Genomic DNA, 13,797 nt, shown 5'->3' with positions numbered 1-13,797 from the left:
TATCAAATTTAACCTGCTCAGAAACAAGTACAAATTCACAACAGCTGTGACGTTTTACAAAGTTTACAAGCTGTCGTGCACAAAGTGAATGGACAGGATATCAAATATTTTACCAACCTGCCAACCGAAAGACTGAGGGACTTCCACAGTAGCTTGACACAGGCAATATAAATGTCATTTGTTGGACAGGTGTTTTATCCAGTACATGCACCTGTGTACATTTCATGCAGAGGACAGGACTGGTGTTGGATTTGTAAGGGGTATTAAAGGTGGAACCACAGTATGAGCACCTTAGACTACATAACACTGATGATGTTCTGTCAAATACTATGTATACCTTGTCAGCATTCAGCAGAGGAGACTGCTTGTATGGTTTCTTCCACTCAAACTCTCTCTGGTACTCTGTTAGCCTTAGAGGAACCTTAGGGCGAGGTGGGGCCACACCTGCTTTGTACTTCAGGCCATAATTAGGCTGAAAAGATATGTCCAAATCACTTGAAAAAGCCTTACAATTAACATTTATATATTTCTTATTTTCCTACCATTTTCAGTTAAACAGAAAAAAAATATCTCCTTTTTTTATTTCATCTCTTGCAATCTCAAATTTGACTTGTCAGGATCAGATGAAACAAAGCTGTTGAACAGGACAATCTACTTTTTCTCTCTACTGCTGGAATTCTCTTGCTCTATAAATCAATCTGACCTTGAAAGGTGGGTAAAATGGTTTTCAAGCTCAGCCTATATACTGTACATGCATGGGATGCTTATCTGGTTTCATCAACATGATGGTTCAGTAAAGCAGTACTATATATGGATACCCCAGAAGTGTAAATCCCCAATAAAATAATACTGTCATATATGTGTGATGTTATTTTATGATTTAACACACCTAATGTCTACAGAGTGGTTACATTCAAGAAGGAAACAAACTAATATCAAGAGTTGGAATACATCCTACAATAAAGTATGAAGTTTGGAAGATACCATCATATAATCAAAAACCTTGACAAACTTCTCGACATACAGTTACATGTGACTGAATCAGCAGGGACTGGACATGAACATGTTTCCTTTCTACTTAGGGGCTACTGGATTCCACCATGTTAATGGATATCTATTATATTGTTACTATAGGGGCCTCCGTGGCTCAGTCGGTTAGCGCGCTAGCGCAGCGTAATGACTCAGGAGCCTTTCACCAATGCAATCGCTGTGAGTTCAAGTCCAGCTTATGCTGGCTTCTTCTCCGGCCGTAAGTGGGAAGGACTGTCAGCAACCTGCGGATGGTCGTGGGTTTCCCCCGGGCTGTGCCGGGTTTCCACCCACCATAATGCTGGCCGCCGTCGTATAAGTGAAATATAGAGTACGGCGTAAAACACCAATGAAATAAATAAATAAATAAATAAATATTGTTACTATAAAAGGAAACACAAAAACAGCATGACAAACCTTATACCACATGTACATTAATTTTTCATGTAAACATCATAAAACTGTTTTGAGAGTTAAATTCACACCTCTGACACAGGTCTGGCTTTTTGCACCTTTGTCTGTTCTGGCTGTTTGTCAGGTTTCTCTTGGCCCTCTCTGGGCTTGATGGGCTCAGCAGGTGCTTGTGCAGGTTTCTCTGGAGCTGGCCTGACAGCTGGAGTGTCTATCACAGGGACTGTTCTATTGTTGGTTCGTGTCTGAAATATTAAACAACCAAAATTAATTCTTGGCCTCTTGGAAATTGATTGCATTATATGAAATTACACAATTCAACTCTTCCCATGTTTCAGTTTTCCCATATTCTTCTTCATACAGGTAATACAAAGTATGATACCTCAAGAATCATGAGCCTTGGTGTGCATGATTCATCAGGCATCTACCCTTTGACTTGCATTATTACACACACAAGGTTAATGTAAATCCTCTGTACCTTATCAGCATTCAGCAGAGGGGATGGTCTTGTCAGTTTCTTCCACTCAAACTCCCTCTGGTACTCAGACAGTCTAGGGGGCCCAGCAGGACGAGGCGGGATTTTGTACTTTTATAAATAAAAACAATACATATTGTTTATAAACTGTAACCTTTCAGCAAATGTTCTAATGTTACACATAATATTTTTTTTTTCAATATCACTTACATGCCCTCCTAAATTTTAAGTCAAAATTTGACTACTTAGGTGAATTGAAATGTAACTGTAAGACTTTCTTTTGCAGCATGTCATACTCACGTCTTGTCCTGGCTTATCCTGTGTATCTGTAGGTGCCTTCTCACCAATCTGTACTTTTCGCTTACTGGGATTAGTGGGTCTTTTCAATGGTGTCTTAAATTTACTTGTGTCCACCACAGGAGCTTGATCTTTGGTCTTTTTTACCTTTAAGGAGGACAGAAAAAGAAAATGAACCAGTAATGCATAGTGGATGTCACAGAAATTCTATAACGAGCATTAATTACAGCAGATGTGCACAAAGAAAATACACAATAATATTTATCAGATACATGTAGAATGAAAGGAGCTACTTATTCCTGATGGATTTCTGTGTGAATGATGAATAAGTTGACAATTAAATGCTATCTATCTCTATCAAATGATGGAATGATAACCATCAAGGGTTTGGTGACAGCTACCTTAAAGATATTTTCGGGATAATCAAAAAAATAGTTAAACGAAACACAATAAATAATATAAACCGAGAAGGGGGGGGGGGGGCGGTGAAAATAGACGTCAATGGTGAGAGACCATCATTTCTGACTTTCTAGGTAACTATATATTAATTTCTAATGAGAAATTCTTACACGGTCATGTGATGCATATGTACTCCATGCATATATGGTTAAATTGCAAAATATGGTTTGGGTGCCTTAAGTGGAATCAGATGCGTCAATATGGTGATAACAATGCGACACTTTTGATTGTCTCAATGTACTTGATTTCGCTGACTCTGAACTAAGATGTCTGAATTGTGCAACACTATAAAATTAAAAAGTTTTGCTTTTTCTCGATGCATATATACATTTGGTCTAGTGTTGTCTTTTCTTTTACGATACTGAAATGGGAATATTCTGAAAGATAGTAAAAAAGGAGAAGCATAATGATAATATAATGATATAAGCCTTTGTACTGCAGAAAAAACAAAATTAAACATACATGCACAATCCAACAAAACAAATGAAACATTTTGACAATAAAATCTCAAATCACAATATATTCTGCAAAGAACTTATTAACCAAACAGGCTTACAGACGACACTGAAGAAAAGGTCATATTTGACGGATTCAATTCTTCGTTCTGTACAAATTCATCAATGTTAGCTCCCATATGATTTCTGGAGACTTCAATTGGGGTCTGCAGTACATCAAACCACATATTCAAAATGAAATGAAGGATGATAAAAAATCAATTACATGTGTGTGCTATTATATTTAAAAAATGTCCACTTTCAGTTTCTCTGTTTGCTTTATAAGAAAGAATACTGCAAGGTGTCATTAAAAAAATTTAATTTTCATTCCTCACCACCTTAGCAAATCATGCAGTTATAAATAAACATCTATGCCTTGATCTATGCTGGTACATTTATATATGTGGATAAAGACTTCCCTCATCTTGAACAAGGTTAATTTTATTTTCACGGTCTTGCCAAACAAAACTTGGCAAAAAGAAATTTTCTGCTCATCTCTTAAAAACTGTGTTTTCAACAGGTGGGTGCTTCAATAACACTTTTCTAGATAAAAATATTATTGTTATATACACACTGTAGCTTCCTCTCACATTTTCCATGTAAGCCTGTAAACTGATAGGAACATGTATGTGATTAATGCTATGCATACCTTTGTCACAGTCTCAGATTTTCTTTTAGATCCTTCCTTCATCTTCACATCTGATGATGGAGCGACAGGTTCTGTGTTCATCTTCATCTAAACAACACACATCATTTCAGATTACCAACATTTCAAGTACTCAAACATGTGTAGCTTGAAAGAGAGTTACTGTTATTGTGAACTGTAAAGTTTGTGATTATTCCAACAGTTTGCCGACACAAACCAATTGTAAAATGTACAGATTTACAAATACAAATTTGATAGGAATGTGAACCAAACACAAGCATGTCACAGGCTCGATGTAATCTGTGATTTTCATGACTCTTCTCTACTTTCCAAAAAATCGGCAAATTATGAAGACCATGCTCCACACACCGACCAACAACATAGCTGAATAACTGAATGGAATTTGACAGATCAAAAATATGCACCCTTCATCTCACATACTCAATGTAACATGAGTGTAATGATTTTCTGACTAGTTTTCAAGATATGAACAATTTACAGAAAACATCTTATCAAGAGGATAGCACAATAACATGGGACTTTGATTCACAGAGTATATCAGCAGTCCTTTTTTTTCAGAGTAGCTTTATGATAAAATTAACATATGATGAAATACTGACAGATAATTCTTCTAAGTTGACATTTGCCATTTGAAATGAAGAAAACTTATCCCTACTGTCACAAATGAACACCACTATCTTCTCAAAACTTAAAACTCAGTCATGTCCCACATCATGCAAATTTAGTCAAATCAGAAGTGTTATGGATACACATATTACATAGAATAGAAAGTGGAGTATAATGTGAATTTTGTTACTTCTCTCAACTTGGCTTTCTTTATACTTGTCCAGTTCCACAAACTAAAACAGCTGCACTACATTACAATCTTCATTATTACATATCTTATACATGATAGTTCCCATGTAGTGATATTTAAATTTTACACCTCCAACATGGCCATCAACTTTATACTTCTTACATGTACAGGGATTGTATTTGCAGTAAATTTTTGACACCTCTGACACATGAAATCTTCAACGGTACAAGTACGTAGTCTAGTGATTTCCCTGTAATCATTCGGATTGCTGATATAGCGATTTCCGTGCAGTCATCATCTACTCCACTGACATTAGTTTCCACTAAATACATACAGTATACACATAGCCAGCTCTCACCGAAAACTATTGAGGGTTCCAATGTTCTAGTGCATGTACCTTTTGTATCTTTGGAGGAGAGGCATCTCTGAAGTTGAAGGCCCCCACGTTTTTCAGGTTATTGGAGTTCCTGTTTCTGTACTTTATGTTTTCAGAGAACTTCTCATTATTCCCCAGCAGTATGTACTCATCTGCAGGCGTGGGACTGGACCCATCAAAGAATTCCGAACTAAGGGAGGTTACTGGAGCAGCCACTCTTTTTTTCCTCTGGAGAGCTGGTTCACAATCTCCAACTGTAAACAGTTCAACATATGGAGTAAACCAAAGCTAAGGATAAGTGCATTACATCAGAGATTGAAAATCTAGGCACATAAACTTATGGTACACGTATTACTTGTACTGACCACAAAAAATGAAGATCCTAAATTCAGCCTATATGTGTAATAACTCAGTGAGTGAGTGCTTGGGGTTTATCATCATACTTAACAATTTTTCAGTCATATGACGTAGGAATCCTTGTTGCAGGACGGATTTCCACTGCTAGTTATCTAGTGCTGTTATCCACTGCTAGTTATCTAGTGCTGCTTCACTGAGGCCCCTTACTGAAGGCAAGTAAACTGCCCTGCTCGAGCCATTATAATGATATGAATCAACCAGTCATTGCACTATCCCCTTCATGCTGAACGCCAAGCTGGGAAGTTACAATTTCCCGTTTTAAGGTCTTAGGCATGACTCGACCCTGGATCTACCGCTCCTGAAGTGGATACTCTACCAACTGTGCTACTGGGGCCGGTATAAAAATTCACTGAATGTTTACTGAAAATTGGACAGCAATCCACTGAAGTTTAATTCTTGATATCAATACTTTTGACTCTAGCCAACACTTTATTTTTACACCTAATACCCAATACATTCTACTAACTTTTGTCAAGAATCAACATTTACATACAATGATATATACTTATCAAAGATATGATGATTTCCAAAAAATATTTACAAACTACATGTACAAAGAGATGTCAGCAAATTTTAATAAAACATGTATAGGCATAGGTGCAAAAGTTTTTCCACGCCTCCATGTTTGTTAAGTACAATATTTGTGTATCCATGCTATCACAAAATACACAGTTTCTTTGAGTAATCTGCATGTATTGCATCAATTCAAGTACAGGAATTTTTTGAACTGCTAACCTTTTGCAGCCCTAAACTTAACATTTAATTTCTGACCCAAAATCAAACTTTTACACATAAAATTTTCAAAAGAAATTTTATTTACTTTATTGGTGCATGATGCTGTGAAAAGGAGGAAACAGGGGTGTCAGGGGCAAATCACTGACCTGTGGAGAGTTTCAAGGTACTGTTGAGCTCTTCCATGAGTTATATATATCAGACTGGTGTGGAAGGGAAGTGATCTTCAGTGAACTTCATGCAAAAAGCACACAACAACAATTATTGCTACCATAGCCAGAGTTTTTAAACCTTTGTGTAACCTAGTGATTTAACAACATAAACGGTAGGAACAATAAGTATAGGATGTGTAGTTTTCAAGCACTTGTCAATGTTAACAGGCACAGTATTGATGCAGAAAGCTCCAAGCCATAAACATGCAGCAGAAAGGAAAACAGGAACACCCTACCATGCACTTACAGGTTGGATGGCTTGGGCTGCCCAGCTTAATGCCAGTCGATCCTGCTTTCTGCTCCATTGAAGGATCAAAAGCAGCAGAGTTATGGGACTTAACTGGTTTAAAGTTACGGTTATATTCTGACTGTACCTGTAAAGAACCAAACATGGCACTGTGTGAAGTATTAACAAGCATCCAGATAATATATGGCAATACAAGCACATTTCTACAGTACAAAATGTTTTTTTTATTATTATTATTTTTTTTTTTTGGCCTTTTCTTAAAATTGCTTAACTGAAAAATACATGTTAATTATTGTAGAGTAGCACAAACAAAAGGACAGCAACTGTTTAGTGGTTTACTTTGAATGGTTCTAAATATCATATAACTGAGACACAAATGTAACCCAACACAACTGCATGTAGTTTGTCTTATTTACTGATTATACTTTTTCTCTTTATTATGATCTGCAGAAGGGAAGAAAATGCTCAAGAAAGCAATTTTCATAGTTGCATACATCAAATCTTTCAAGCATTCATCTATTGTGAGTTTGCTATAATATTTCCCCTATATTGCAGAGTTTACATGAACATATTACATGTGTATATAACCATTAAAAATTGTGTTCTCAAATATTGTACTGCAATGTTTATTTTTTTATCTTAAATTAAACATGCAAACTAATGCAAAGCATAAAATTATCAAATTATAGGTCTAACTCATTTCCTAAAGAGTACAGAGTAACACTTTTTATTTTAGTTACTACGATAGTCTAAATAAATTTTTTCGAAAACACTACACAAACAATGTAATAAGTAAACAAGGATAAAGTGGTTTATGTACCTGAGGGAAAGAGCAAAGAAGATAAGCAAATCTAAAAACATAATTTTTTTCATAATCTTACTTCAAATATTTTATTTGTAAGAGGTTATTGGACACATCAAACTCCATCGGAAGTACTCATTATTCCAACGTTTACAGAGAAGATACAATTCAAGAGTATCCCAGTTCAACATACTACACAAACATTAGTTGGATCTAATTAATGTATATTTACTTCCAGTACACATATTTCTACTAAATAAACATTATTTATGTTAGTGAAGAAAATTCACTGTAATTCAACTCAAAAATAATGTTTCTTTTTATATTCTCTTCATAAAGATTTCTGACCACAGAACCTGTCGAGAAAATGCAGAGATTACCACAATGCTCAACCAGGCAGTCCCAGAACCAAAGCATGCATGGAAGAAACATGCACTGTCATACAGGTGCAGGCCATTAGGCATACAAACTGAAAAAGAATACCTAGGTCAAAGGAAGACAGCCCTGCAGTGGCACTGGGATGGCACAACTTGTACTCATTTGGATCTACCCAAACATAGTTGGCCTTATAGTCAGACAGTCCCTGAAATACAAGTCAATTCCCACTGTAATATGCTTAAAATATACATAAATGAAATGCTTGTAATAATATCATAATGTGCAATACTACTATTCTTATAAAAGGTAACGAGTAATATAACTATAGTCATTTCGGGCAAGTGGTGGAAACAGACCTAATATGCTACAGTCATTTTTTCCTCTTGTGCCTAGAATTCATTAAAATTTAATCAGGATAAGCGCCATGTTAGGGAAAGCACAAACACAATGTTGTATCACTGATTATCTATAATCTTTAGTCTATACTGCAATACAAAATTGGCTATGAAATGGAAAGAAATACCATAATTCCTCAACTTTTTTTGCGCATGGAAAAGCAACTTTATTTATGCACAATGTAGAGACAAAACTACACTGGTTGGTTGGATTGGCTAATTTCAGAGAGATTCACTGTTTAATGTTGATGTCAGATATCTGTGGCAACTTTTGCAGTTTTAACTGATTTGATAAAATGTATTGCTTTGTACAGTCAACACTACAAAAAATTTTTCCATGTTTGTTTATCATCATAGTCTTACACTGGAAAATAATGACTGATTCACCCCGATCCTCAAATGACCTAAAACTTTACCCACCAAAGTGGATTTTTACAGGCAAATAAATGTCACAAAATATTATTTTTTGTGCTGAAACTTATTTTTTCCAGCAGGATGTCATCCTACCTTCCAAGCAAATATGAAAGCATCTTTTTAAAATTAACAGAGCTATCCGAATAAGGGAAAATGATCAAGTTAGTTAAGGACGAAATTATTGGTCATTTAGCTGAAACAGTCAATGGACAAATTTTCATTCCCGAGTGAGTGAATGCTTGAGGTTTAACACCATACTTCACAATTTTTCAGTCATATGATGCCGAATGAGTCATTAGATTGCTTGTACTAAAAAAAAACAACAACAAACAAACACACAATAATTCCTTCCTCTAGGGCTTCCTGAACAAAAAGCAAAAGCAAAAACAATGCACAGCCCTCACCGATGATGCTACATGATGAGATCGCAAATGGTAGAAAGACCACAGTTATCCCCCTTGGCCCGGGCATTTAGTTTGCCTCGTTCAGGCATGTTACTATTTGAAAAACAAACCTGCTGCAGACAATCCACCAACAATGGTGCATACTTTACCATACCATCCAGACCTTATACACACTGGATAGACTAACTTTATTTTATAAATAGTTTTGTACTCAGTGCATCCTTCTGAAACAAAATCTCACAGCAAATTAGTCCACTTTCAAAATCAGCGTTGTTGTTGTTAAAAATGATTCAAAAACGAAGAGTATTATACTTAATATTGACCACTACATGAGGATAAACGTACCTTAAACCTGATTGGCATTTGGAAGATATCAAGCAGAAAGCTGGTTCTCCTTTGCAATTTTCCGCTTTTCTAGTAAGCCTAAATGGCTAAATATTTTTGCGCGGAGATGCAAAACAGTGACCACAAGCACAGTTGCCACTCTTGCTTGTTTTCAGCGTCGTCCGCGACAACGCATGCGCAATCAACGACTAACTCTCCACTACTGTACGTAGGGTTATCGACAGGTGCCCGCAATCAATAATTAGTCAATGAGCAGGATATACATTTATGAGATTAAATGCCGAAACATTTGACATGAACTTGAATGAAAGTAACCTTGTCTAGAATATTTCATGAATATTTGAGAACCATACTGGAGCATGTGTGTTCTGGAAAGGGGCTAAAAAAAGTGGGCGTGGCGGATCGATGGTAAATAGGAGACGTATTTACAGTTGTATTAGAGTGAGTGAGTGCTTGAGGTTTAACGTCGTGCTTAACAATTTTTCAGTCATATGACGACGAAGGAGTCCTTAGAATGCACGTAATGTGCCTCCTTGTTACAAGACAGATTTCCATCGCTCTTTAATCTAGTGCTGCTTAACTGAGATGGCTTACCGAAGGCAAGTAAGCGACCCCGCCCGAGCCATTATACTGATACGGGTCAAGCAGTCATTGCACTGTCCCCTTAATGCTGAACACCAAGCGAGGAAGTTACAACTTATTATACGTATATATACCCCGAGTACCATTATAATGCATGCACCAGAAATAGGCACACACCCATTAACTTGCTACATGCAGTTTGTAGGCCTATATAAGACACATATAAGGATAAAAGAAGTGACTTACTTCAGTTGATATCAGCGTGAAATGATCGTTCTAGAGCGGAATATGGAGGCAAAATCTACATTCGTTCAAATAAAGACACATTTATGTGACAGGAGCGCATGCATAATATATATATTGTTTATTTCCTCAGCCTATACAGAGGAAGGACGTAAATTCATACACGCAGGCCTATACCTGTCTGAATATAATCGAATTTGTTTAAAAACTTACATTTAATTACTCAATTGTTACAGTCTTATGAAGAAACTTGTACGAACACGACTCCCGCACGTGCACAGTTTGTACTTGCACGTAAACCCAAATTAAAATTAGTATATATATATCGACAATGTGCTCTTTACCGTGACGATGTGTAATTGGTTAATCCTCCTTAATTTTAAAGGCCTGATTTTAATACTGAATGGTATAATGCTTTGAAATATTTATATGCACATACAATGAAGAATTTTAAAATTTGTATACATGAATTTTGTTCCAGAACGAGAAATTGCGTTGTTTTATTGAAAGTAATGTGGGGCAATTGTACATGTGCGACATAAACCATTTTATTGGTCCTTTAAGCTATCATTATGGTGGAAATTTCTTGTTATTATGTTGTCATAGCCTGGTAGTAAGGGTACAAGAGTGTTAGTGTATTATGGGACGGCGCACTGACGATCGCTCTGCTGATCACCATGCTGTAGCCAACTATAGTTCCGTATTGTTCCTCTTCAGGTCAATAAATCGTGAATCCTGACATCTGGGCTCAGCCTGGGTCTTTTACATTGGTGCAATGGAACATCTAATACACAGCAGACATTTGGATTCACGATAGCTGCAACAGGTGCAACAACATGTTGGAATTTATGCAGAAATAGCCAGCATTAAGGAGTCATTGTCCAACAGAAGTCGTGGGAGAGGACAAGAAAAACCGAGGTACAGAGGGTGTCAGGCATGCAGGCAAGCATATATGGTTAGTTCCTGTCGCCCTTGTTGGAACTGTGTTACCAATACTCACACTGCCATGACATTCCCACTGAAAACCCCACATCTTCATAGATCTTCACAGAACATGTTCAATGTGTGTCTTATGTATGTAATTCTATCAAATTTGAAAATCACTAAACTTCTTGGAGAGAAAAACCTTGTTAACTGCATGTTACATGGTGTTTCAACCAGTTCATTATGGGATACAGGTTCCCGGTTAATCAGGTTAGTATTTCATGGTTGACAAGTAATTATCCGGAATGTAACATAGAAGTAAGGACCAACTGAAGATATTGTTGATGGAGGTGTAAAGCTCAGAGCTATAAATGGAAGTGTTGTGCCATTTGTTGGATGGGTAAAAAGTCAACTGATACTAGGGAATCATTCCTCTGTCTCACCCTTATACGTACCTTTTCTTGTGAACAGTGGATATTTGGCAATTGGTTTCAATGTTGTAGAAGAAGTTGTAAATAACAGTGTAATCTCAAGTACTGTGAGTCCAGAATTTAGACATTTCCAAAATTCAGCGATGGCCAGATTAGTGCATCAATTGGTCAATTGTATTAAATAGGTTGAGAGCAATGTATTTCCTCTAAAACTGGTCGTAAACAAGTATGGGTGTGGCAATTTGAAATGTCGCATGAGGTCTGATGCTGTCACTAGTCATGTGCCTATTCTTTTTGAACAGATTGTGGATGTAGTGATGATCTTGTACTTAGTTTTAGTATTGTTATGTTGTAGTAGTATTGTTATATTGTAGTAATATTGTTATGTTGTAGTAGTATGTTGTAGTGGTATTGTTATGTTGTAGTAGTATTGTTATATTGTAGTAGTATTGTTATATTGTAGTAGTATTGTTGTGTTGTAGTAGTATTGTTATGTTGTAGTAGTATTGTTATATTGTAGTAGTATTGTTATATTGTAGTAGTATTGTTATGTTGTAGTAGTATGTTGTAGTGGTATTGTTATGTTGTAGTAGTATTGTTATGTTGTAGTAGTATTGTTATATTGTAGTAGTATTGTTATATTATAGTAGTATTGTTATGTTGTAGTAGTATTGTTATGTTGTAGTAGTATTGTTATGTTGTAGTAGTATTGTTATATTGTAGTAGTATTATTATGTTGTAGTAGTATTGTTATGTTGCAGAATGGTTCACAACACAACATAAATGTCCCTGTCTACAATTCCAGTAAGCATGAAACTGTATTACTTGCTAGAGTCTTAATGGGTCATGTAAGTTACAGAAATGCAGTATATCTTGTGAAAAGTGCTGAAAACCTTCAATTTCAGGAACTGTCTGTGAACAATGTGGATGCTCAGTTGAACAGTGATGCTAGCGGTAAGCGGAATCCGCCAATGGACATAGGCCATCTTAATTCGAGCAACAGAATATTGTTGGTGATATGCTCCCTTATGAATGTGCTGCATTCTCCAGAAATTCTGATGATGTAGGATGTGCTCCTGGTCTACATATGGAAATCAAGCTGACTGAAAACATTCCTGTGCAGCAGAAACTCTCAGCATTTCCTCCGACGTTGTATGCGGAAGTCAAAGCGTATTTGTCAGACATGTTGGGGAAGGAATGGGTGACTAAGTCTAAATCCCCGTATGTATCACCAGTGGTGTGAGTGAGGAAACGCGATAGCTCACGCAGGTTATGCATTGTCTGTAGACAGCTTAGCAAAAAGACAATACCTGGTCGTCAGCCTATTCCCCGTGTGGAAGAAACACTGATAACTCTTTCAGGAAACTCTTGGTTTTCTCTGTTGGACTAAGGTAAAGCTTACCATCAAGGGTTCGTGCATGAAGACAACAAACACTTGACGGCGTTTGTTACGCCATGGGTCTGTATCAGTGAAATCGCGTTCCGTTTGGCCTTACGATTGCTCTGGCTTGTTTCCAGAGATTCGTGGAAGATGCCCTCGAAGGATTATGGGATGATGTTATGGTCTATTCTACGACTTTTGAAGTTGAGGGTCGAGCGAGTCAGGTATTAAGACGCCTGACTTCCCATGGTGTCAAGCTAAGATCGGACAAGTGTGACATGTTCGAGAAGTGCGTTACTTGGGAATAATCGTCACTGAAGAGGGAAACAGTATGGATTCCAGTGACGTTGCCCCAGTAATAGCTTTAAAACATCAGAAGCCAAAGATTTTTGGTGAGTTGCGTAAGTTACTTGGACTGATAAGTTACTATAGACGTTACATTCAAGACTTCTCAAGAGCGGGCAAAACCACTGTACGGCCTGTTGAGAGGCTGCAAACCTGGTAATGGGGACAGACATTCAAAACCTAAAGGAAAGAAAGCAAAGTCCTCGAGTCCGTTTCCCTCGAGTCAGCCTACGGACGAACTTCCATCAAGACGGAATGAACACTTTGGTTGACTCCCTAACTCAACCTCTCGTGATGGGTTATCCGCAGTTTGATGAGCCTTTCTTCTTGTACACGGACGCATTCAAAGATGGTCTTGGTGCAGTTCTTTATCTGAAGCAAGATGACAAAATGACAGTCATTGGCTAAGGCCCCAAAACTCTGTCATCTGCAGAACGGAACTATCATTTGCATTCAGCAAGTTTTTCAGTTCTGATATGGGCTGTAACAGAAACGTTTAGAGACAAACTGTATTTTGCTCCAAGTTTACAGTGAATACGGA

At 37.0% G+C, this 13,797-nt stretch overlaps 1 protein-coding gene across 3 annotated transcripts in view; it reads right to left on the bottom strand.

Moving 5' to 3' along the window:
• Positions 1-9,484, bottom strand: part of LOC135470182 (nuclear protein MDM1-like) — a 30,823-nt gene extending 21,339 nt beyond the window's left edge. For 2 of the 3 annotated variants that reach the window (XM_064748983.1, XM_064748985.1), the window contains exons 1-9: positions 9,351-9,484; positions 6,613-6,739; positions 5,026-5,258; positions 3,815-3,901; positions 3,228-3,332; positions 2,216-2,359; positions 1,919-2,026; positions 1,515-1,685; positions 338-472 (exon numbers count right to left, since the gene is read on the bottom strand). In XM_064748983.1, the coding sequence (XP_064605053.1) occupies positions 338-472; positions 1,515-1,685; positions 1,919-2,026; positions 2,216-2,359; positions 3,228-3,332; positions 3,815-3,901; positions 5,026-5,258; positions 6,613-6,739; positions 9,351-9,368 (1,128 nt within the window). In that variant the 5' untranslated portion in view covers positions 9,369-9,484. The remainder of the gene's footprint in view (positions 1-337; positions 473-1,514; positions 1,686-1,918; positions 2,027-2,215; positions 2,360-3,227; positions 3,333-3,814; positions 3,902-5,025; positions 5,259-6,612; positions 6,740-9,350) is intronic. The other variant, XM_064748984.1, reaches the window with a different exon arrangement.
• Positions 9,485-13,797: the final 4,313 nt, after the last annotated feature.

Source organism: Liolophura sinensis, chromosome 7, assembly GCF_032854445.1.
Source record: "Liolophura sinensis isolate JHLJ2023 chromosome 7, CUHK_Ljap_v2, whole genome shotgun sequence".
Classification (NCBI taxonomy): Eukaryota; Metazoa; Mollusca; class Polyplacophora; order Chitonida; family Chitonidae; genus Liolophura; species Liolophura sinensis.
This window is presented reverse-complemented; position numbering and strand designations above follow the sequence as displayed.